This window comes from Sus scrofa, chromosome 8 (genome assembly GCF_054392235.1).
Source record: "Sus scrofa isolate SSC_HxYL_T2T_F1_AM1 chromosome 8, Sscrofa_HxYL_maternal_Yorkshire_Landrace_v2.0, whole genome shotgun sequence".
Classification (NCBI taxonomy): domain Eukaryota; kingdom Metazoa; phylum Chordata; class Mammalia; order Artiodactyla; family Suidae; genus Sus; species Sus scrofa.
In genome coordinates this window covers 87,107,695-87,132,116 of record NC_139390.1, presented here as the reverse complement: position 1 = coordinate 87,132,116, position 24,422 = coordinate 87,107,695, and the positions used below count along the sequence as shown (strand labels likewise).

The following is a 24,422-nucleotide window of genomic DNA, read 5'->3' as shown; positions in this document are numbered from 1 at the left end:
CTCATTCTTTCCTTGCAGGGACGAAGCCAGGAGAATTTAGCCTGTTTTATTGGAGGCTCTCAGAGCAGGGAGCTTTGTTCAGGTTCAACAAGTCATGTTCTTTTGGTTCTACCATTTTGCCTCTGAGGGCTGGTGGGGGATAGTGGCTGTGATGAGTTGAAGTGTGCACCCCCTTCCAAAAGTCCTATGTTGAAGCCGTAACCCCAGTACCTCAGAGTGTGACCTCATTTGGAAGTAGATCATTGCAGATGCAATCAGTGAAGGTGAGGTCAGTAAGCTTGGGCTCTAATCCAGTGGGACCGGTGTCCATATAAAAATAGGAAATTTGGACACTGAAACAAGCATAGAGGGAAGGCAGTGTGAAGAGACACGGGGAGAAGATGGCCAAGTACAAGCTGAGGAGAAAGGCCGGGAATAGATCCTTTCCTCACGGCCCTTGGAAGGAAACCACCATGAGGACCTCTTGATCTCAGAGATCTGGCTTCCCAAACTGGGGGACAATAACTTTCTGTTGATGTTAAGCCACCCCGTTTGTAGCACCTTATTACAGCAGTTCTGGGAAACCAATACCGTGACTAAAAGTCCATGTTTTGAGTTAAAAAACAACATATTTCGAAGTCCTAGTTGCACTCCTTTATACCTTGCTGACCTCAAACAAGTTCGCTTGACCTCGTTAAGCTTCAGTTTCCATCTCTGAGCTGGAGAGAGTGGTACCAACCTCCGTGGGATGTTGTGACAAATGATGTTGCGTGCCTGGAGGGTACATGGCAAGCAAAATGGTTTCGTAGACAGGGAAGCTGGGAGGAGGTAGCCATAGGTACCATGGTAGGGGGAGGGTTAGTCTCTGCCCCCTTCTCATCCTCTGGCCACACCCCGTTTCCCTGCAGTGGACTTTCTCTAAGGCCACGCCTTGCTCGTTCCCTCTACCCTATGTTCTTCAGCCTTTCGCTGCCTCCCCAAAGGCACGCCCTGCCTCTTTCATCTTGGCCTTGTCTTCATTCCCTGTTCACTTAAATGCTGGGCCCCTTCTCACTGGTTCTCCCCTCACGTCTCTCAAAGCCAGGCTTGGTGACGCCTTCCTCAAACAGCTTTCCTGCGCCTAGCTCTGCACATGTCTTCTCAGATGCTGCTTGTCAGCACTCTTCTTCCTTGACTGGCTTGGGCAGTAATTTATTGCTAGCCCATCTGGGTAACCTGGCATGGTCTTCTAATGCTTTACTGTCTGGCTACAAGTATCTCAATCTGCTGGGAAGATGACCTTGGAGAATTCTTTCCTATCAGAAGATCAACTTGATTGGAAGGCAGACTTTTGGTTTTTGCCCAACGAGAGACCTGCACTCTAGACTTGGGCAGTAAGTACGTGGGATTTGAAGCCACTCAGTACCAGGTGTTAGTGTCTGGATTTTTCCTTTCTTGGAGGATTTAGCAGCTGAGGAAACTGTAGGTGGAACAGCTCATAAGTGGGCAGAGCATGATCTGACTCAGTTCAAGCCAGTTTTCAAAAGAACCACGATCCTCTCTGGACCATGTTGGCCCAGGGTATGAAGATCCAAAGAAATGGGTTTTTCAGACCATAGAAAACTTAGAAATCACTGTCTTGGCAACATAACGTCTATGAAAAAAACAGCTAAAAGTAAGTCATGCATTGGTTGAATGACTCCAAATTTTACCCCTCCCTGGAGCCAGGCCCTTCTGTGGAGCCCTCCCATGCCAAGTCTAGACTTGACCTTGCAACTGGCTTTGGCCATTGGGATAGAAACAAACTCGATGCAATCAGAATCTTGGCGAGTGCTATACTTCTCCAGTCTTAAAGCAGTGCTTCTACCACGAAAACAGGCCCAGGCTAGCCTGCTGGAGGAAGAGAGGCTACATGGAACAAAACCTTCTCAGACCACACAACCCAGCTGAGGTGTACACCAGATGGCTGTCTCAGGGGCAGAGACTTAGTTCTTAGCTAAAGATTCCTAAACGTGCAGCTGGATCCTTTGGCCCTGAGAGCGCTTTTAGACATTCTTAGAAATATAGTCACCCTTGACCCCAAAACAAGCCTACTCTATTCAGGGAGGGCACCCACTTTAACCAACAGTGCACACTGGTGGGGCCCGCCAGCCTCGGCACTCACAGCCCACGATGGCTTTTGTTTCAAGTTCAGGGCGCTCTGTGACAAACTCTGCTCCCTAATAAGTCAGAATGCGTAAATTTTAGGATGTAAAATTACCTTCAGTGTGGAGTTCCCATCGTGGCCCAGTGGTTAACGAATCTTACTAGGAACCATGAGGTTGCGGGTTTGATCCCTGGCCTCACTCAGTGAGTTAAAGATCCGGCATTGCTGTGAGCTGTGGTTGCAGACGTGGCTCAGAGCCTGCATTATTGTGGCTGTGGTGTAGGCTGGTGGATATAGCTCTGATTAGACCCCTAGCCTGGGAACCTCCATATGCCATGGGTACGGCCCTAGAAAAGACAAAAAAAGACCCCCTCCCCCCAAAAAAAATTACCTTCAGTGTCAATGAATGTCTTACAAATTGTGTAAAGTTTTTTAAGTGGCTTTTTCCCTGTGCTGTGTTTCAGTGCTATGTTGTGTTCTAGAAATTTATCCATTGTGTTCAAGCAAAGCTGTGTTTAACTCTCAAAGAGTCTTCTAGTTTGATCCCTGGGTTAAAGGACACATTAAAAATGTGCATGAATTTCTCTTGTGGGGAAATGTTTTCTCGTTTTAAAATGAGCTAACTGCTTACTGCTCTTTTTGTGGTATTGATGCATGAAATCAAGGAGAGCAGCCTGTAAAAAGTGTGAGATGCTTCATGACTGGCGGGGAACTGAGTTGATTGCCTACAAGGACCTGGGGTAAGAAGCAGACCCTACTTCATGGAAGAAGACCCGGGAATAAGATGGGGCATCTGGTCTACCCAGGTGAGTCTCAAAGTCTGTATAATGAACAAGCTTCTGTGTGGTTGTAAAGATAAATGAGGCAATATACAAACAGTGTTCAACAGCTACACTGGTAGCAGCTACTGCTATAAAATTGTTATAGGATATTTCAGTGAACCACATATTAGCAGTAAGAGACAAAATAGCTAACCAGTCCCCAAAGAGGATAAAGGATATATGGCTAACACAAGGCTTTCTAACATGGAGGCGGGCAGGTGTCTGTGTATGTGTGTTTGGGCCATCGTGGATGTAGACAGGAGCACGTATAATCAAGATTTAAAAGGGCACAAGATCCATGTGTTCCTATAGATGTTCAAATGAACGGTTTCCAAAACAACAAGTGATTAAAGTAAAGGATTTATTGTAATCTGCTTACAGTCCTTTGCAAAGACAGACATATGTTTTTGCATAAAGATATAAATTGCTTCATTTTAAACTAATTTAGTGTGTTTTTTAAATTATATGAAGACGTTTTGGTGAATTATGAATTGTACCAAACCAAGATTTATTTTTTAAGAGCAATATGGTACAAAAATAAGAGCAGACAGACAATTTGGACTGGGACAGGCATTCAACAGTGAATTTAGAATATGGCTTTGCTGTTTAATCAAGCAAAGTTACCCAGAGACACACAAAGAGCCAGTAACTTTGTTAATACAAAAAGCTGATGCAGACTGTCTCCATCCCAAACCTGGTTGCGTTGAAATTCCGATTTCATAAAAAGTCAGTCTGAGCTAAAAGCTGCTCTTGTTAAGCCATTTCTTCTCTTAGAAGCTCCCAGTCTGCATGCTGTGTATTGATCACCTTCCAAATGTGGCTTTCATATTGCTGTGCATGTAAGTTGGCTGTATTTAAAGATCTGCCTATAAATTAAATTCCTGAAATTGCAACTTATGTAAGAAAAACTCCTCCCTCTGAGTGCAGCTTTCACAGGTTTCCCCTTGCATAAGGCAGATGTCTTCTGAAAGACAGGGTAATGTTGCCTGCATGGTGAACCCTGGAGAAAAATGTTGATCCCAACGCTGCCATCTCCCGGCCTTGGGCTTCTGCAGCTACAACTTTTAGGTTTTGGAAAATAATGCGATTTCACTGAGTACCTGATGATTATCATCACTTTTACAAGATTAATTTGGACTCTATTCAAAGTAGTTTATTTAGTGCAATCATACTGTTAAACTTCCCCAAAGATATTTGTGATTTGGGGCAGAAAAATCACCAAAAAAAAGTGATTTGGAGAGAAAGCCATAAATTGCATCAGTTTCAAACAGATTAGTGAATTAAAAATTTAAGTGCCACTGTCTTGCTTATATGATCTGTAGTTTTTTTTTTTTTCCCCAAAACTGTTGACGTACAAAATTTATTTTTAAAACCTACCTTTTAAAAATCTAAAAACCCTCTAATTATTGTGCGGTCTCCACGCCGTCCTGACTGAACCGTGCCCACTTGCATCTTCCCAGTGCCTCTTGCCAAGACCTACGTGTTCCCATGACCGGTTCCAGGAGTGTAGGATCCCCCCCCCCACCACCCTCTTCCAAGACCGGAAGTGGACAGTTCACCTTTTGCAGACGTAGAGAGTGCACGGAATTTTTTTTCCTCCCTGAAGGAGAAAATTCAATTTTCAGAAATGGGATGAGGATATATGCTCTCTGAGTCGTCGAGGATCCAGTCTCTCTTTCCTAAAGCTGATTCTGCTTCTTGAGAGAAAAGAGGCAGCTTTCGTAAACCTGCAACCCTTCCGGGACATCCTCTGACAGCTGTGTCGTCCAATGACGCCTTCCCGGAGCTGCAGGCATCACAGCGCTTGTCCCCGATGGAAGGAGGATGAAAGCAGAAGCTGGAAAACGTGCTCAAAGCCCCACGAACACCCCGAGCGGGAGACCAAGGACGAAAGTACAGAAAAAGTAGAAAGGCTTAAAGACAACCAAAGAGTTAAGTTTTAAGGGTGGTTATTTACAACAGAGACTGTAAAATGGTAAATTAGATATGAAGCTAAAAAAGGCACAGCTTTCCCTTTCTTAAATACACTGTAAACGGTTCATGATGCATGCAGAACATTACACTTTACAAAAAAAAAAAGTATTTTTTACCTTGTTTAGACAAAGATAGTACTTAAATAGTCTCCAGCAAAATAGAATTCTTTCAAAAATACTTTCCCATTCATCCTATTAACCATTAAAGTTTTTTTTTTTTGTATGTGTCTCATTTACAAAAGCTCCTTATACCTTATTTTTAGGTCCTTCACAATTTATACATACAGTAATGTACAGCACAGCAAAAGACTGCAAAAATTATTTGTAAAGCCAACACAATAGATACTAGAAATTGAAACCAAGGCATTTGTTTTAACATCTTACCATTCTAATTAAATAAGAAATGGACGAGAGGGGGTGTGGATACCAGTGATGCAGAGAGACACGGGCGAGGCAGAGCCCCCTGCCCCCCCAGGGGCCACCAGTCCCCGCCCCGTGCTCTGTTATTACACAACAGGAATCTGTATATATTTTCTTTTTTTGTTGTTTTTTTTTTAAATAACAAAAGAATATTAATGCCCCATATCAACTCTACGTTTTATGTGCAAACCAGGGGTGAGCTTGAAAAAGTTCGTTAGTCCGTGAACCCTTTTAAAAGGAGCGAACGATACCAGAAACTACACGGCAGAGTTAAAACCTCCATCTGTTAAAGTATCAAAATCAAGAGAGTTATTGACTAGATATGGCTTTTCATCCAGAGGAACGGGAGCGTGTTTTTTAAGCGCTGGGGCTTGGAGAGGGAAGAACCTTCCAGATTGCGCAGGTCTCACCAAGTCCACGTCACCCTGCTTGCCCTGCCTCCAAACCCTCGGCAGGGTTTTCAACTTGAGAAACTGCTGGACAAGTGGGGATCGCCCCTCATGTGTTAAAAATAGGATTTCTTGGGTCCTTCGTGGGTGTGGAATAAACACGGGGAAACTTAAGGCAAAGTTCTCCTGGTGAGACGCCTCCCGTCACTTCCTGTGAAAGTAAAGGGTCTTGGCGTTCCCAGACTCCACCTTGGGCAGCTGGTCACTGATGATCTCCACCAGCATCGCGGGGAACTCCACTTTGAGGGCCTGGGACTCCCGGAAGGTGTAGAAGCAAAATTCCAACAAGTCGCTCACCAGCTGCAACACAGACAGACAGGGGCCATGACCATGGGGCCTGATTCTCACCCTGTCCCTGGGCCCCTCTGCATCTTAACACTGCTATAAGCTTACAACAACCTTCCCAGATTCAACCATGTCTAGGAAGCTGCCTAAGTGATGTGGCTAAGTCACCTGCTTTGTGGAAGGAAGAAGGATGCTGGTGTCTGCTGCATGGAACGTGCCTTTCCTGCAAAACAGATTCAAACAGGAGCTGTGTGCTTGTTGACTATTACATGTATCAGTGGCAACAGGGCCAGTAACAGAGTTCACGGAGGCGGGGTCACTGATGGCTCTTTTCAGATTCTCAATTAGAAATGTGTGAACTGGGTGGGACATGCCTGTAGCTTTGGACACTGGAGCTGGGCCTTCCTCAGCCCTGTAAGGGCAGGTGCTGTGCCCCCTCCCCCAAACCCCTGCCAGGCCTGGCTGGGCCCTGACAAAAGAGCAGTGGCCATGGTGGCAGCCAGCCTTCCACCAGCAGCCCCCCAGCCCTCATCTCACGACTGACCTCCTCCCTTCAGGCTCCCCGTCCTGAGCTGGGAGCAGGGCACCACATGCAAAGGGACCTGTGAAGACTCTTGCCCACCTGTGCACCTGGTATTATGCAGACAGACCTTGGTGTGGGCTCTGGAACTGGGAGAGCAGCAAACCTGCCCCCAACCCTTCTTGCCATGGTTGGGAAAACAGCTGAAGACTGCTGACCTTGGCAGATACCAAGAAGGGGAAATTGCAGAAATCCAGCTTTCCCAAGGGGAAATTCCAACACACCATTGGGACGACAAAACTAAATGAATTTGGAAATACTGCAGGTGAAAAGAACTTTACCAATGTTGCCCAAACCCCTGTGAGGCAACACTGCACAGGGCCAAGTTATAAGGTGGTAGCCACCTCTCCCACAGGGGGAAACGGAGAGTGAGTGCCCAATTACCCTAATGGTGCAGGGCACAGCTGGTAAAACCTTCTCTCCAGCAGTGCCCCAAGTACTGAGGGGGGGGGACCTCTATGACTGACAGAAAGAGGGAGACTGGGAAAGAGGCAGATAAAAATACTAAAGGAACAAACCCCTTGAGCTTCTGGGAGTACCATACCTAGGGGTCTCCCTATGGGGTCCACAGTCACCCCCCCAAGCCCTGAGTGCTAAATTCACACCCTCCCCACCCCAAAATCTGTGGTTAGAATCTTGTGCATAGTCCTGAGTGTTGTGGCAAGAGTTCCAGCAGACAAGAATTATGCTCAGAAAACAGGCCGAGATCTGTGGGCCAGGGAGAAACCACAAATTTGAGCCACCTTCTGTAAAACAAAAGAAGTATCCAGTAGCCATAGTGAGGTGTTAAAAACAAGAAGAGGCATAAAAGCTGAAGAATTCTGCCACAAGAGGAAGCAAAAAGAGTGGCACAGGTGTATCCATACAAAGGCAGATAACCCTCAGGTAATGATACCACTGATGAAGAGAGTGCCCTGTCTGAAGGCAACCGGCAAAAATTAAAGGTGGAACCTGTGACTTTAAGTGAAGGGGAAAAAAGCAATACAAAACTACAAGGAACACACAAAAAAACATGTCATCATCTCAAAATAATAATTCTCCAACAACTGAGGTCAAAGGCATGGAATTCTGCAATCTACCTAAATTTGAAATAGTTGTTCTGAAGAAACTCAATGAGCTATGAGAAAACTCAGACAATTCAACAAGATGAAAAAAACAAAAAACAAAAAAACAGGTTCAAAATGAGTTGTTTACCAAATAAATAGAAATTGTAAAAAGAAACAAGCAGAAATTCTGGAATTGAGGAGCTCAAGGAATGAAATGAAAAATACTATGGAGAACATCTGCACTGGACTAGAACAAGTGGAAGAAAGAATAAGTGAGTCAGAAGATTTCAAAATACCCAAGTTAAAGAACAAAGAAAAAAGAATGAAAAAGAGTGAAGAAAACCTATGTTATCTAAGGGATTCCATTAAAAAAAGCTAACATTAGAAAAATCAGGATTCTAGAAAGAAAAGAGATGGAGAAGGGGGCAGAAAATTTATTTAAAGAAATAGCTAAGAACTCCCCAAAGCTGGGGAGAGAAATGGACATCCAAATTCAGAAAGTTAATAGGTCACTCTGTTTTCTCAATACAAACAAGATTTATTCTAAGACATAATGAAACCGTCAAACATCAAAAAAAAAAAAATCTAAAAACATTAGATTTCTGAGACAAGATGGGGGAGAAGGACTTGAGTTTACCACCTCTCACAAAAACATCAAAATCACAACTATCTGCCAAACAACCACTGACAAAATAGACTGGAAGCTACCAAAAAAGATACCTTACACTCAAAGACAAAGAAGCCACAATGAGATGGTAGGAGGGCTGCTTTCACAATATAAGAAATACCATGCCCACTGGATGGGAGACCCACAAATGAAAAATGTGCCAGAGGCTCTCCCACAGCACTTAGAGTTCCAAACCCCACGTCAGTTTCCCCAGCCTGGAAGCCTGGCATTGAGAAAAGGCGCCTCCAGAGCATTTGGTGTTGGAGGCCAGTAGGGCTTGAGCTTAGGAGTGCCACAGGACTGGGGGAAACAGACTCCATTCTTGGAGGGTGCACACAGGTTTCATGGGCACCAAGTCCCAGGGCAAAGCAGAGACTCCATAAGAATCTAGGCCAGACCTACCTCCGTGTCTTGGAGAGTCTCCTTGGGATACAGGGGTCAGGTGTGTCTCACTGTGGGGGCTGGAGGTGGAGGTCTCAGGGAATAATCATCAGTGTAAACTCCCCTGGGGGCTGCCCTTTTGGAAAAATCTGGCCCCACTCAACAGCACACCAGCACCAGTGCTGAGAAGCCCCAGGCCAAACAACAAACAGACGGGCTGCCCTAAGTCCTCCCAGGTACCCAGCTGCCTCTAATTACACCCAGTGACACAGCCTGCCTACCAGGGGGACAAGACTAAGTTCTACTGGCAAGTGGGCAGGCCCTAGTCTCTCACATCAGGAAGCCTGCCACAAACCCCTGGGTCAACTTCACCCACCAGGGAGCAGATACCAGAAGTGAAAGAGGCTACAACCCTTGCAGCCTGCACAAAGACCACAAAGGCAAACATCTAGATAAAATGAAATGGCAGAGAAATGCATTCCAGACAAAGGAACAAGACAAAACCCCAGAAGGATAACTAAGTGAAGTGGAGATAAACAGCTGAAAATCTGCCGGCCAGAAGGAAGTGGCACAATATACTTACAGCAATGAAAGGAAAAAACCAACAACTAAGAATACTCTGCCCAGCAAGGCTCTCGTTGAGATTTGACAGAGAAGTCAAAAGTTTTACAGACAAGCAAAAGCTAAGAGATTTCAGCACCACAAGACCAGCTTTACAACAAATGAACTTCTCTAGGTGGAAAGGAAAAGGCCATAATGAAAGATCTTAGAGGAAAGCATAGGCAAAACACTCTCTGACATAAATTACAGCAGTATCTTCTGAATCCACAGCCTAAAGTAATGAAAATTAAATAAAAAATAAACAAATGGGACCTAATTAAACTTAAAGGCTTTTACATGGGAAAGAAAAATCATAAACACAACAAAAAGACAACCTATAGAATGGGAGAAAATATTTGCAAATGAAGTGACCAACCAGGGATTAATCTACAAAACATACAAGCAACACATGCAACTCAATATCAAAAAAAAAACCAACCCAATCAAAAAAGTGGGCAGAAGGTCTAAACAGACATTTCTCCAAAGAAGCACACAGATGGCCAAAAAACACATGAAAAGATGCTCAACATTGCTAATTATTAGAGAAATGCAAATCAAAACTACAAGGAGATATCACCTTACACCAGTCAGAATGACCAGCATCAAAAAGTCTACTTAATGCTAGAAAGGGTGTAGAGAAAAGGGAACCCTTCTATACTGTTGGTGGGAATGTAAATTGGTACAACCGCTGTGGAAAACAGTATGGAGATTCCTCAAAAAACTAAAAATAGAACTACCATATGATCCAGCAATCCCACTCCTGGGTATACATCCAGAGAAAGCAATAATTTGAAAAGATACATTACCCCCCCCAATATTCCCTGCAGCACTATTTACAATAGCCAAGACATGGAAACAACCTAAGTGCTCATCAATAGAGGAATGAATAAAGAAGATGTGGTATGTGTAAGAAAGAATGAAATCATGCCATTTGCAGCAATATGGGTGGACCTAGAGATTATCATACTAAGTGAAGTAACTCAGAGAAAGACAAACATCATATGATATCATTTACGTGTGGAATATAAAAAAAGGATACAAATGAACCTATCTGGAGAACAGAAACAGACCACAGACTTTGAAAACAAACTATGGTTACCAAAGGCGACAGGTTGTGGGAGGGATGCAATGGGGGTTTGGGATTGGCATAGGCACTGTGGTATATGGAATCATTGGCCAACGGGGACCTGCTGTATAGCACAGGGAACTCTACCCAATATTCTGTGATAATATATACAGAAAAATAATCCAAAAAAGAATGGAAGTGTGAATATATATAACTGAATCATTTTGTTGTACAGCAGAACTTATCACGGCAGAACTATACTTCAATAAAACTTTAAAAAAAAAGAATTCCAAAAACAGCCAGGGGAAAAAAAGAATACAATCGACAAAGGGACTCCCATTAGGCTATCAGAAGATTTCTCAGCAGAAACCCTATAGTCCAGGAGAGAGTATAATCACATATTCTAAATGTTAAAAGAAAAAATTGCCACCCAAGAACTATCTAGCAAAGTTAGCTTTCAAATACATAGGAGAAAGAGACCTTCCAAGACAGACAAAAGCTGAGAGAGTTCATCACCACTAGATGCGCCCTGCAAGAAATGCTTAAAGGTGTATTTCAAGCTAAAATGAAGAGATACTAATCAGTAAAAGGAAAACATATTAAAGTATACAATATTCTGGTAAAAGGTAAATATACAGCCAGACTTAGAAAATTCTAATTCTATAATAGGATGGTATGTTAGCTACCTGATTCTAGGTAAGGTCAAAGTACAAAGGTCAAAGAAAAAGAATATTAAAAATAACTATAGTAACTATATTGTTAAATACATAATATAAAACAGGTAGATAATGACATCAAAAATATAAAAGGGGTAGCTTGTGTAGACAATTGAAGCTAGGTTGCTATGAATTTGAAATGGACTGTTTTATTTATACAATGTCTTATATAAGCTTCATGGTAAACCCAAACCAAAAAACCCAGAGTAGATAAAAAAAGGTGAAGGAAAACAGAGCATACCACAATGCCATTTATGACAAACCCACAGAAAATATAATACTTAATGGAGAAAAGCTGAAAGCCTTTCCACTAAAATATGGACAAGATAAGGATGTCCACTCTCACCGCTGTTATTCAACACAGTACTGGAAGTCCTAGCCACAGCAATCAGACAAACAAAAGAAATAAAAGGCATCCAAGTAGGAAGAGAAGAGGTGAAACTTTCACTGTATGCAGATGACATGATACTATATATAGAAAACCCTAAGGACTCAACCCAAAAACTACATGAACTGATCAACAAATTCAGTAAAGTAGTAGGATATAAGATTAACATTCAGAAATCAGTCGCATATCTGTATACTAACAATGAAATATTAGAAAAGGAATAGAAAAATACACTTTAAAATTGCACCACAAGAAAATCAAATACCTTGGAATACACCTGACCGAGGACGTATATGCTGAGAACTATAAAACATTAATCAAGGAAATTAAAGAAGATGTAAAGAAATGGAAAGATATTCCGTGCTTCTGGGTTGGAAAAATTAGTATTGTAAAAATGGCTACCCAAAGCAATCTACAGATTCAATGCAATCCCTATCAAATTACCCATGACATTTTTTTCACAGAACTAGAACAAACAATCCAAAAATTTATATGGAACCACAAAAGACCCAGAATTGACAAAGCAATTCTGAGGAACAAAAACCAAGCAGGAGGCATAACTCTCCCAGACTTCAGGCAATATTACAAAGCCACAGTCATCAAGACAGTGTGGTACTGGTACCAAAACAGACATGCAGACCAATGGAACAGAATAGAGAACCCAGAAATAAACTCAGACACCTATGGTCAATTAATCTTTGACAAAGGAGGCAAGAACATAAAATGGGGAAAAGACAGTCTTTTCAGCAAGTATTGCTGGGAAACCTGGAGAGCCGTATGCAAATCAATGAAACTAGAACACACTGTCACACCATGCACAAAAATAAACTCACAATGGCTGAAAGACTTAAATATAAGACAAGACAACATCTAACTCCTAGAAGAGAACATAGGCAAGACATTCTCTGACACCAACCTTATGAATATTTTCTCAGGTCAGTCTCCCAAAGCAACAGAAATAAGAGCAAAAATAAACCAACGGGACTTAATCTAACTGACAAGCTTTTGCACAGCAAAGGAAAACAAAGAGAAAACAAAAAGACAGCTTACAGAATGGGAGAAAATCGTTTCAAATGATGCAGCTGACAAGGGCTTAATCTCTAGAATATACAAGCAACTTATACAACTCAACAGCAAAAAAGCCAACAACCCAATGGAAAAATGGGCAAAAGACCTGAAGTGACATTTTTCTCAAGGAAGATATACAGATGGCCAACAAGCACATGAAAAAATGCTCAACAGTCCTGATTATTAGAGAAATACAAATCAAAACTACCACAAGATACCACCTCACACCAGTCAGATGGCCATCATTAATAAGTCCACAAATAACAAATGCTGAAGTGGGTGTGGAGAAAAGGGAACTCTCTCGCACTGTTGGTGGGAATGTAAGCTGGTACAACCACTATGGAGATCAGTATGGAGATACCTTAGAAATCTGTACATAGAACTACCATATGACCCAGCAGTCCCACTCTTGGGCATATATCCGTACAAATCTTTCCTTAAAAAGACATATGCACCCACATGTTCATTGCAGCTCTATTCACAATAGCCAAGACATGGAAACAGACAACTGGATTAGGAAGATGTGGTGTATATATATACAATGGAATACTACTCAGACACAAAAAAGAACGAAATAATGCCATCTGTGGCTACATGGATGGAACTAGAGACTCTCCTACTGGGTGGAGTAAGTCAGAAAGAGAAAGACAAATACCATATGATGTCACTTATATCTGGAATCTAATATAAGGCACTCATGAACCTTTCCACAGAAAAGAAAATTATGGACTTGCAGAATAGATTTGTGGTTGCCAAGGGGGAGGGAGTGGGGTGGGTGGGGAGCTTGGAGTTAATAGATACAAACTATTGCCTTTGGAATGGATTAGCAATGAGATCCTGCTGTGTAGCACTGGAAACTATGTCTAGTGACTTATGATGGAGCATGATAATGTGTGAAAATAGAATGTGTACATGTATGTGTAACTGGGTCACCATGCTGTACAGCAGGAAAAAAGTATTGGGGAAATAACTATTAAAAAAAAACAATGGAAAATCATCCATTTACAAAGGTAGGCAGAAATAGGAAACAGAAACAATGGAAATTCAAAACCATCAGAGAAAAAAAATAGGATGGCATCACTCAGTCCTTACATACCAATAAAAACTCTGAATGTAAATGGGTTGAATTCACCATCAAAAGACATAGAGTGGCTGGATGTGTGAAAAAACAAGACCCAAATATGTGCTGCCTACAAGAGACTTATTTCAGTTTTAAGGACACACAGAGGCTCAGAGTGACAGGACAGAAAAAGATGTTCCATATAGGTGGAATCCAAAACAAAGTGGGAATCACTATATTTAGACAAAAGCGACCTTAAGCCAAAAATGGTAACAAGACATAAAGGTCAATATATGATGATAAAGGGGTAAATTTATCAAGAAAACATAACAATTGTACATATATTCACATGTTACACCAGAGTACCTAGATATATTAAGCAAACGCTAACATATTTGATGGGGGAAATAGACAAAATACAATTAAAGGACTTAAACAGGACTTAAATACTCTACTTGCAGCAATGAACACATTGTCCAGGCAGAAAATCAAGAAGGAAACCCTGTACCTTACTCATACATTAGGCCAAACAGACCTAACAGCAATTAATAGAACATTCCATCCAATAGAAGCAGAATATACATTCATGTCAGGTGCACATGGGACACTCTCCAGGATTGACCATATGATAGAACATAAAATAAGTCTCAGTATATTTACAAAGAGTGAAATTATACCAAGTATCTTTTCTGACCACAATGATATGAAATTAGAAATCAATAAGAGGAGTTCCCGTCGTGGTGCAGTGGTTAACGAATCCGACTAGGAACCATGAGGTCGCGGGTTCGGTCCCTGCCCTTGCTCAGTGGGTTAACGACGATCCGGCGTTGCCGTGAGCTGTGGTGTAGGTTGCAGACGCGGCTCGGATCCCGCGTTGCTGTGGCTCTGGCGTAGGCCGGTGGCTACAGCTCCGATTCAACCCCTAGCCTGGGAACCTCCATATGCCGCGGAAGTGGCCCAAGAGATAGCAACAACAACAACAACAACAACAAAAAAAAAGACAACAACAACAAAAAAAAAAAAAAAAAAGAAGAAATCAATAAGAGGAAAGCTGGAAAATCTACAAATGGGTAGTAATTAAAGAACACATTCCTGAACAACAAATGAGTCAAAGAAAAAAAAGATATCTGAAAACAAATGAAAATGGAAACACAACATATCAAAACCCATGGGATATTGCAAAAGCAGTTCTGGAAGGGGATTAGGGTGATACAGGTATTTATCAAGAAAATAGAGACTTCTCAAATAAATTACCTAACTTTAAACCTCAAGGAACCAGGAAAACAAAAAGAACCAACTAAGCCCAAACATATCAGAAGGAAGAAAATGACAAAGATCAGAATGGAAATTAAGACCAGAAAAACAATGGGAAAAAAAAAACTCTCAATGAAACTAAGAATTGGTTTTTCAAAAAGAGATACAAAACTGACAAACCTTTAGCTAGAAAGGTAAGAAAAAAAGAAGACTCAAATAAAATCAGAAATTAAAGAGAAGTTACAACCGATTCTACAGAAATACAAAGACTCAAAAGAGACTACTATGAACAATAATGTGCTTATAAGTTGGATAACCTGGAAGAGATGGATAAATTCCTAGAAACATACAACTTGTTCAGATTGAATCAAGAAGAAACAGACAATATGAATTAATCAATAACAAGGAGACTGAATCAGTAGTAAAAAATTTCCAAATATAAAAACCCTAGACCAGATGGCTTCACTGATAAAATTCTACCAAACATTTAAAGAATTAATGTCAATCCTCAAACTCTTCTGAAAAACTGAAGTAGAGGGAATACTTCCAAACTTATTTTGCCAGACCAGCATTATCCCAACATCAAGGCCAAAGACACTTCAAGAAAACTATAGACCAACATCCTTGATGACTACAGATGCAAAAATTCCCAACAGAAAATTAGCAAACCAAATTCAACATTACAGTAAAAGGATTATACACTGCAATCAAGTGGGATTCATCCCTGGGATGCAAGGATGGTTCAACATATACAACTCAATAAATGCAGTACACTAAATTAACAGAATGAAAAATAAAAATTATATGATAATCTTAATAAATTCAGAAAAAGCATTTGACCAAATACACCATCCTTTCATGATTAACAACCCTCAACAAATTTAGTATAGAGGGGAATATACCTCAACATAATAAATTTACATATCACAAACCCACAGCCAACATTATATTCCATGAAGAAAGACTGAAATCTTTTCCTCTAATATCAGGAACAAGACAAGGGTGCCCATTCTCACTCCTCTTAATCACTATAGTACAGAAAACCCTAGCTAGAACAACTAGTAAAGACAGAGAAACAAAAGGCATCCAAATCAGAAAATAAGAAGTAAAACTATCTGTTTGCAGATGATATGATCTTACATATATAAAATCTTAAAGACAAAAAAAAAATCCCAAAACTGTAGGAACTAATTTAAAAATGGAACAGGGAGTTCCCATTGTGGCTCAGTGAATTAAGAACCCAACATAGTGTCCATGAGGATGCAGGTTTGATCCCTGGCTTCTCTTAGTGAGTTAAGGATCTGGCCTTGCTGCAAGCTGTGGCATATGTCATGGATGCAGCTTGGAGCCAGCATTGCTGTGGCTGTGGAGTAGGCCTGAGGCTGCAGCTCTGATTTGACCCCTAGCCCAGGCTTCCATGTGCCACAGATGCAGACATAAAAAGAGGAAAAAAAAGTAAAAATTGAATAAAGTTGCAGGATACATAGTCAACACACAGAAGTCCACTGTATTTCTATATACTAACAATGAAACCTGAAAAAAAGAAAACTATCCCATTCACAATAGGATCAAAACAATAAATTAGGAATAAATTTAACCAAAGAAGTGAAAGATTTATACACTGAAAACTACCAAGACTATGTTGAAAGAAGCTGAAGAAGACACAAATGGAAAGACATCCTGTGTTCATGAATCAAAGAACAATATTGTTAATGTGTCCACGCTACCCAAACCATGTATAAATTCAATACAATTCCCATCAAATTTCCAATGGTATTTTTCATAGAAATAGAAAAAACAATCCTGAAATTTGTATGGAACCACAAAAGACTTCAAATAGACAAAGCAATCTTGCAAAAGAAAAATAGAGGCATCACTTTTCTTCATTTCAAACTATACTACAAAATCACAGTAATTAAATAATGTGGTAATAGCAAATAAATAGATGCATAGACTGGTGGGCCAGAAAGAGAGCCCAGAATAAATCCCTTCATTTATGATCAACTAATATTTTACAAGGGAGCCAAGAACACTCAATGGAGAAAGTATAGTCTCTTCAACAAATGGTGTTGGGAACACCGGACAATCACACATAGAAGAATGAAACTGGACCCATATCTTATATTACTCACAAAAATTAGCTCAAAATGGTCTGAAGACATAAGACATGATGCTGCAAAATCATAGAAGAAAACACAGGAAAGAAGCTCCCTGACATTAGTTTTGGCAATGATTTTCTGGATATGACATCAAAAGCTTATCAAGTAACAAAAGCATAGTTCAACAAGTACAGCTCCATCTAGCTAAAAAGCTTTTGCAGAGCGAAAGAAACAATCAAAAGATGAAAAGACAAACCACAGAATAGGTACAGAATAGGAGACAATATCTTCAAATCATGTATCAGATAAGGGATTAACAGCTAAAACATATAAAAACTCATATAACTCAATAATAAAAATTTGATTAAACAATAGGCAGAGGAACCGAATAGACATTTTTCCAAAGAAGACATCTAAATGGCCAACAGGTACATGAAAAGATGCTCCACATCACTAATCAGGGAAGTGTACATCAAAACCACAATGCAGTATCAACTCATTGGTATTTCACTGATAACAGATGGTGACACCTGTTAGAGACAACAGCTATTAGAATGCGATCACCAAGAAGAGAAGAGAAACAGGTTAGTGAGGATGTAAAGAGAAGCGATCCTCTGTGCTGCTGTTCGCAGGGACTGCAAAGTGGTTTGGCCACTATGGAAAATGGTACGGAGGTTCCTCAAAACATTATAACCAGAACTACCATATGCTCCAGCAACTCCACTCCTGCAGATGTATCTGAAGGAAAGGAGAAAAGAGTATCAAAAAGATACATGTTCTCTACATGTTTGCTGTCCCTCCATTCACAATAGCCAAGATGTGGAAACAACTTAAGTGTCAACAGATGAATGGATGAAGCAGATGTAATACACACACGCACGCACACATGGAATTTTTCAGCCATGAGAAGGAAATTCTGTTTTTGCAATAATTTTGATGAGGGCATTATGCTAAGTGAGGTGAGCCTGACACAGAAAAACTACTGCTTATATGTGGAATCTAAAACAGCCAACTCCTAAAAACAGAGAGTAAAGTGGTGGTTCCCAGGGGGATGGGGGAATTAGGGACATTTTGTTTGGGGTACAAACTTGCAACCAGCAGTTAAGTCCTAGAGATCGAATGCATCCATAGTGATTATAGGCAACAATGCTGTTTTATAAAGCTGCTAAGAGACTAGATCTTAACTGTTCCTACCACAAAAAAGAAATGATTATGTGACATGACAGAGATGTTAACTAATGCTGTGGTAGTGATCACATAATCATTATGCAATATAGAAATGTATCAAAGTAATCATACATTTCTATCTTAAACTCATACAATGTTACATGTCAATTATAGCTCAATTTAAAAAAGGTACCATCAGAAAAATCTCTCAAAAGAATGGTTTTTATTTTTTTTTGTTTTTTAGGGCCACACCCATGGCATATAGAGGTTCCCATGCTAGGGGTCTAATTGGAGCTACAGCTGCAGGCCTACATCACAGTCACAACAATGTTATATCTGAGCCAAGTCTGCAACCTGCACCACAGCCCATGGCAACGCCAGGGACCAAACCCGCAACTTCATTTTTCCTAGTCGGATGCATTTCCGCTGCGCCATGATGGGAATTCCAAAAGACTGGTTTTTAAATCCTCACCAAAAAGCATTTCTTGGCCAAAAGCTTAGTGGTGACTATGTTCAGTGTATCAGCTAAATTCTTGGCTTATAGGAGGCATTTGGGGAACTTAGTGGGGTGTTCTGGGGCTCTGAGCTATTATCACTGGCAGCAAAGTTGCCATCTAGAAGGGGTATCTTTTGTTGATTCACTATTTTGAAAACTGCCCTCTGTCAAGGGCCAGCCCTCATGGACTCGGACATCTGGATTCACGTGTGCCCCTGAAGCAGGAGACAGGCCTCAATGGGGCTACTTGCTCTCAGGTGAGCTCTGCTGCAAATGCTGGGCAAATGGACCCCCTGCAGGGCTTTCCCATGTGGTTGCACAGGGCTTGTTCCCCACCTTAGGCTGGTGTGGGCTCGAGCAGGTGGGCTAAACCAGGTGCCCAGAAGTGGGCTGCTGTGGGAAGTAGGCTGCTCAACATCTCCTGCAAAGCCAAGGAGATGCTGCAAAGTTCACCCCCGCCCCCACCCACCAGCATCTGATTGTTATTTGAGGTTGCATTTTACATTCCTTCTTCATCACCATTTTTATAAATTCAACACCAGCCACTGATCTCTGGTCAGTGATGAATATTCAGTCTTCAAAATATGGTGCTTCACTGCTGTGCTAAGCAAGATGGGTTCAATTTCCTTCTAATTTTTTTTGTACTTAAATTTATTTAATTTCCACCCTGTTTAAGTTTCCTTGTGTTACGAGCCTCGTTCTAGATCGCAGTTCCGCCTTCTCGTGAATAAGGTCTATTGTACATGTGAAAAACACAAAGAAAAATGACACAATGGAAAAGCAGAAAGTAGAGCTTAAAGATAAAGGGATAATTAGAACATTGCTGAACAAAGGAAATCTAATGAAAGGGTTGTGTCTGAAATGCATTGGCATGTTACTGTATATAGAAGTATGAACTTTGGCTAATTTTGTTTTCAATATTTCCTAGATCCTTTGTGCAAATGTATACTTCACAAGGCAGTGGAAAAATCTAAACCAATTCATATTTAGAAGTTACCAACTTTAATATCTGGTTAAATCAAGATTAAGCTTAAATCAAGACTAAGCCATTCAATCTTTACTTCAATGTCTGAAAGAAAAGGAACACTGAGCAATGAGGTGCAGATGCCATTGGCCAAGGACCAAGGGCTCTTCTGAGCCAGGTAGGATCCTGCAGTAGAAACCAAGGTGGCCGAATTTCTTTTTTTGACTCCATCATGCCACTGAAGGAATGAGAGAGTTTGGCTAAATATGGCTTCCAGGCCAAATCTGTCCTAATAATGATTTTTGTTTTTTCCACTTTTAAATGGTTGGGGGCGGGGGAGGGGGAAGAGTATTTTGTGACATGTGATGATTAGATGAAAAAGTTTTACTGGGACACAGCCATGCCCATTCATGTAGATACTACCTGCAGCTGCTTTCAGGCTACAATGGCAGACCCGAGTAGCTGTGACAAAGCCCATGGGCCCACAAAGCCTCCAGCATTTACTACCTGATCCTTTGTGGAAACACTGCTGGCCCTGGACTGAAAGGCACACCAGGGATTTAGTAAACAGCTATGGGAGAGCGGGTTTTGGGTGTTTGCGAAAATAAATAAATCAGGAGTAACATGTCTCCTGATTTCAGAAATGTTAAAGGTGGTGGTGGGGAAAGTCTATGAATCAGGTGATATGGTGGTGGCGAGATCTGGTGTTCCAAATATTATACAGATCCTCCCAGCCTTTAAGAAACGCTTTAGAAAGAATTCTTGTCCATAAAGGGGTTGAACTAGGTAACTGAAGACACTGTCCTGCTTAAAGGCTCCAGCATTTGTCATTTACATGGAGAGCTGCCATCACTGCTTCCAGTTTGGGCCATGTATTCAGGAGTTTACAGTTGATTCTCATCGTTTTTGCGGTAGTTACTTTCTATAAAGTCGTGGCCAAGAGTAAATTAGCCAATATGGAACCTCGGCTCCTAGGGAAATGCAGGGTTAGGTTCCCACAAGCTACTGATCATGACATTTTTCATTAGATAATCAATACCTGACATTGTTTTATGTGTGTTTCTTTTTAAAGACGCCTTATTCAAAGTACGCTGCCAATTCCTTTACACAGAACTCATGCCTGAACGAAGCTTGAACACACTCATTTTCTCCAGAAGGCACATCATAGCCTCTTGTGCTGAGGAACATAAGACAGTGTGTGAGGGGGTACATTTAGGAACAATTTTAAACAGCAAAAATCACCAACAAAAATCCAAAAACAAACCAACAAAAGACATATGGCACTAAATAGTCCACGACAAGAACACTTAACTGTACTGAGAGCTGAAAGAAGAAGGCAGAATGTCACCTTGCTTGACCTTGTTGGCAACGTACTCATTTGATGACAAAGTTTTCACTGCTCTGTACATGTCTGTGAATGAGTGTGACAATGCCCTGAGTAGTGACTGATTTGAGGGTTACAAGTACATTTTAACGAGTCGACAAATTCATAAATACAGAATCTGCAAAAATAAAGATGACTGGCTATGTGCGAAATCATACACACTTTCTAATCCCATGAACCATGACCTTGATAAATAAAATTGATCCACTGGCATCTTCCCAGCCTTTTACATCTCAGTCATTTAAAATGATGAGCCCAGGTCTAAAACAATACTGGTAATAACGCTCCTCCTTTCTATTGCTTAACAGCATTTCCTTCCCTTATGAAATTTCTTCACTGCTGTTTTCTGGGTGTCAAATTCGGCCTTTGTGTTTAATGTGCAGTGATTTACTTTGAAAACTTCTATTAGTTCCATGTGTCTTTGGAGGTACAATTTTTTTTCTAGATAGTGTTTAAAATTGCGAAAAATATAAAAACATTTGTAATAAATGAAATGGAATTGGCAGATTTTTTAAGAGTGTTTAACCCTGTAAACTTTCCTAATGCTAATCTAAATAAGATATTCTCATTTAAATTTTTTTTCCCCAGACCTTTAGCCTCTCTAAGATTTTAGACTACTGTTCAATCGTGTTATGTAATCAATAATTTTTGGATACCTGGATAATTTCCTGATAAGAAAAATACACTGTATCCATGAAAAATAGCTTTACATTTCCCTTATTTACTTTCATATAAAGAGTGACTATAAATTAAGGAGATACACAAATGTCTTTTTTTTTTTTTTTTTTTTTTTTGGCCGCCTCCACAGCATGTGGAAGTTCCCAGACCAGAGACTGATCCTGCCCCACTTCAGTGACAATGTTGCATCCTTAACCAGTAGGTCACCAGGGAACCTTGCAACTATCTTTAAATGATATTAAATACATTTAGCTTACCATCTTAAAACTCATTTAAATAAAATAAAAAATGTACGCTCGTAAAAATATTAGCTATGCTGACTTTGGTTCCTTCTAGATTTTTCTTGGAGCTTAAATAATGACAGTTAGTGAATTTTGTTAAAAGCCAAAAAAACCGCAAAACTGGCCTGAGTTTTAAGTTCCCTTTCAGTGTATCTGTGTCTTGTTCTCTTCGGTCCTCATGCCTGGATCCATTGATGCTTCTGCCTTTCACAGCCCTGCAACCTCCTCTCACAGACACATGTGTTCAGGCCCCACACGCTGCCAACTGCTCTTCATATGCATCCCCCCACTGATCAACACGATCATAAATAGATTACATGATGCTTGGGACAGGCCGCGTTATTTGTTGGGCGCAGTGCCAAATGAAACTAGGGGGCCCCTTGTTCAAAGTCCACTAAGAATTTCAAGATGGCATCAAACCAGAGCATCAAACCAAGAGGGAGGCTCTTTCATGTGTGGGGTCCCGACGTGACAGCTAAGCTCCCAGGAGCCACAGGGCTCACCAGGTGCAGGGCTGGCTCTGCACCGTTGGCCCCACAGGTGCTTCTCACCCTCGCCGGCGCCTGCCTCCTGGGCCTGCCTCCCCTATGCGCCAGGGAGAATGCATTTAGCCACTCCCTGCCTTAAGCCTTTTCTCTATAAAAAACATAAAAAATGAGTAAATATTACTAGTACTCCCTTTTTATAGAGAAAGGAATTAAGGTGAGGTGATGAGGTGTAAATAGTAACATTTACTCATCCTTACCTTATGGAGATAGTAGAAGGATTTAATGACAGAGCTTACTGAGAAAGGCACAAGGTAAATCCCAGGTATTATATAGTTATTTTAAATTGTAAGAAGTGGGATTCAGGCCGCATAAGAAGGGGGATTTCTTGACACAGGTGTTAGACAATGAGATAATTTTCCAAAATCTTCCCTAGGCAGATTTCAGATTAGGAGGAGATTTCTGGATGTCAGATGTGATGTTCTATGCACATGGCTTCTCCGACCTTCAGTGGATCTTAATCCTATGACATCATAAATCTCATGGAGTCAGGTGGAAATGTGCAGTTCCCTTAACCTTCCCAATCAAGGCAAGGTCTGAGTTTCTACCCAGCGTTCCTACAGGACTTCATTCTCTTGCAGATTGCCAAAACTAGCCGTAAATAACAGCACAGGTTCGATGGGTATGCTTAGGAAACTTATGAAATGAAATACAAAGCCAAAGGAGTGGTTATCATAACAAAAATGCCTTTGTCCCCGCTTGAAATAAATTGGGATCAGACACAACTTTTAATTCTGCCAGTTAAAGATGAAAAGAAACAAACTACCATTATTATAAGTTCATAGGAGAACAAGTTTGACACCAAGAAAAAATCCATGGAATGGGAGAAAAATAAACAAAATAAGGAAATATATTTTTTATCTAAAACAAAACAAAAACACTCATGCAATGGGAGAAAATACTTGCAAATTATATATTGGATAGGGGTTAAAATTCAGAACACATTAAGAATTCCTACAGCTCAACAACAACAACAAAAACCGAATTTTTAAAAATGGGCAAAGAAATTGGACAATTCTCCAAAGATGACACACAAATGGCCAATAAGTACATGGAGAGATGTTCAATATCACTAATCACAAGGGAAATGCAAACCAATACCACAACGAGATACAAGTTAAAAGCCTATTAGGGGAGTTCCCACTGTGGTGCACTGGGTTAAGGATCTGGCATTGCTGCAGCTGTGGCGTAGGTCACAGCTGCAGCTTGGATTTGATCCCTGGCTCAGGAACTTCCATATGCTGTGGGGGCAGCCAAAAGCAGAAAAATAAAAAAACCAACCAAAAAACCCCAAACAGATAAACCCATTAGGGTGGCCACTATCCAGAAACCCCAGCAAAAGTAACAAGCGTTGATGAGGATGTAGAGAAAGTAGAACCCTTGTGCCCTATCAGTGGGAAAGTAAAAAGCTGGAAAAGGGTTTGATGGTTCCTTGACAAAATTAAACAGAGAATTATCCTATAACCAAGCAATCCTATTTCTAGGAACATACCCCTAAAACTGAAAGTAGGGTCTCAGAGATACATGCACAACCATGGCCATAGCAGCATTATTCATCATAGCCAAGGGGTAAAGCGATTGTCTGCTGGCAGACGAATGAATAAACCAAATGTGGTCTAGACATACAGTGGAATATTATTTGCCTTAAGATGGAAGGAAATTCTGACACATGCTACAACCTGGATGACAAAGGAGGATATCATACTACGTGAAATAAGCCAGTCTCAAGAAAACAAATACTAGGGTGATCAGATTCAGAGACAGGAAGTAGCAGGGTGGTTGTTCTGGCCGGGGGAGGGGAAACAGGAGTTACTAGGTATGGCGTTTCAGTTTGGCAAGATGAGTTCAGGAGATGGTTTGCACAACACTGAGAATGTACTTACTACTGAACTGTAGAGTTAAAAGTCATTCGAATAGTAAATTTTATGTT

General features: G+C 40.9%; 1 protein-coding gene across 9 annotated transcripts in view; it reads right to left on the bottom strand.

The window, feature by feature from the left end:
• Window positions 1–3,269: 3,269 nt before the first annotated feature.
• The window catches only part of NR3C2 (nuclear receptor subfamily 3 group C member 2), a 365,987-nt gene continuing 344,834 nt past the window's right edge, over window positions 3,270–24,422 (bottom strand). For 8 of the 9 annotated variants that reach the window (XM_084970788.1, XM_084970786.1, XM_013978840.3 and 5 more), the window contains exon 9: window positions 3,270–6,067. In XM_084970788.1, the coding sequence (XP_084826914.1) occupies window positions 5,912–6,067 (156 nt within the window). In that variant the 3' untranslated portion in view covers window positions 3,270–5,911. 9 annotated transcript variants of the gene reach the window in all.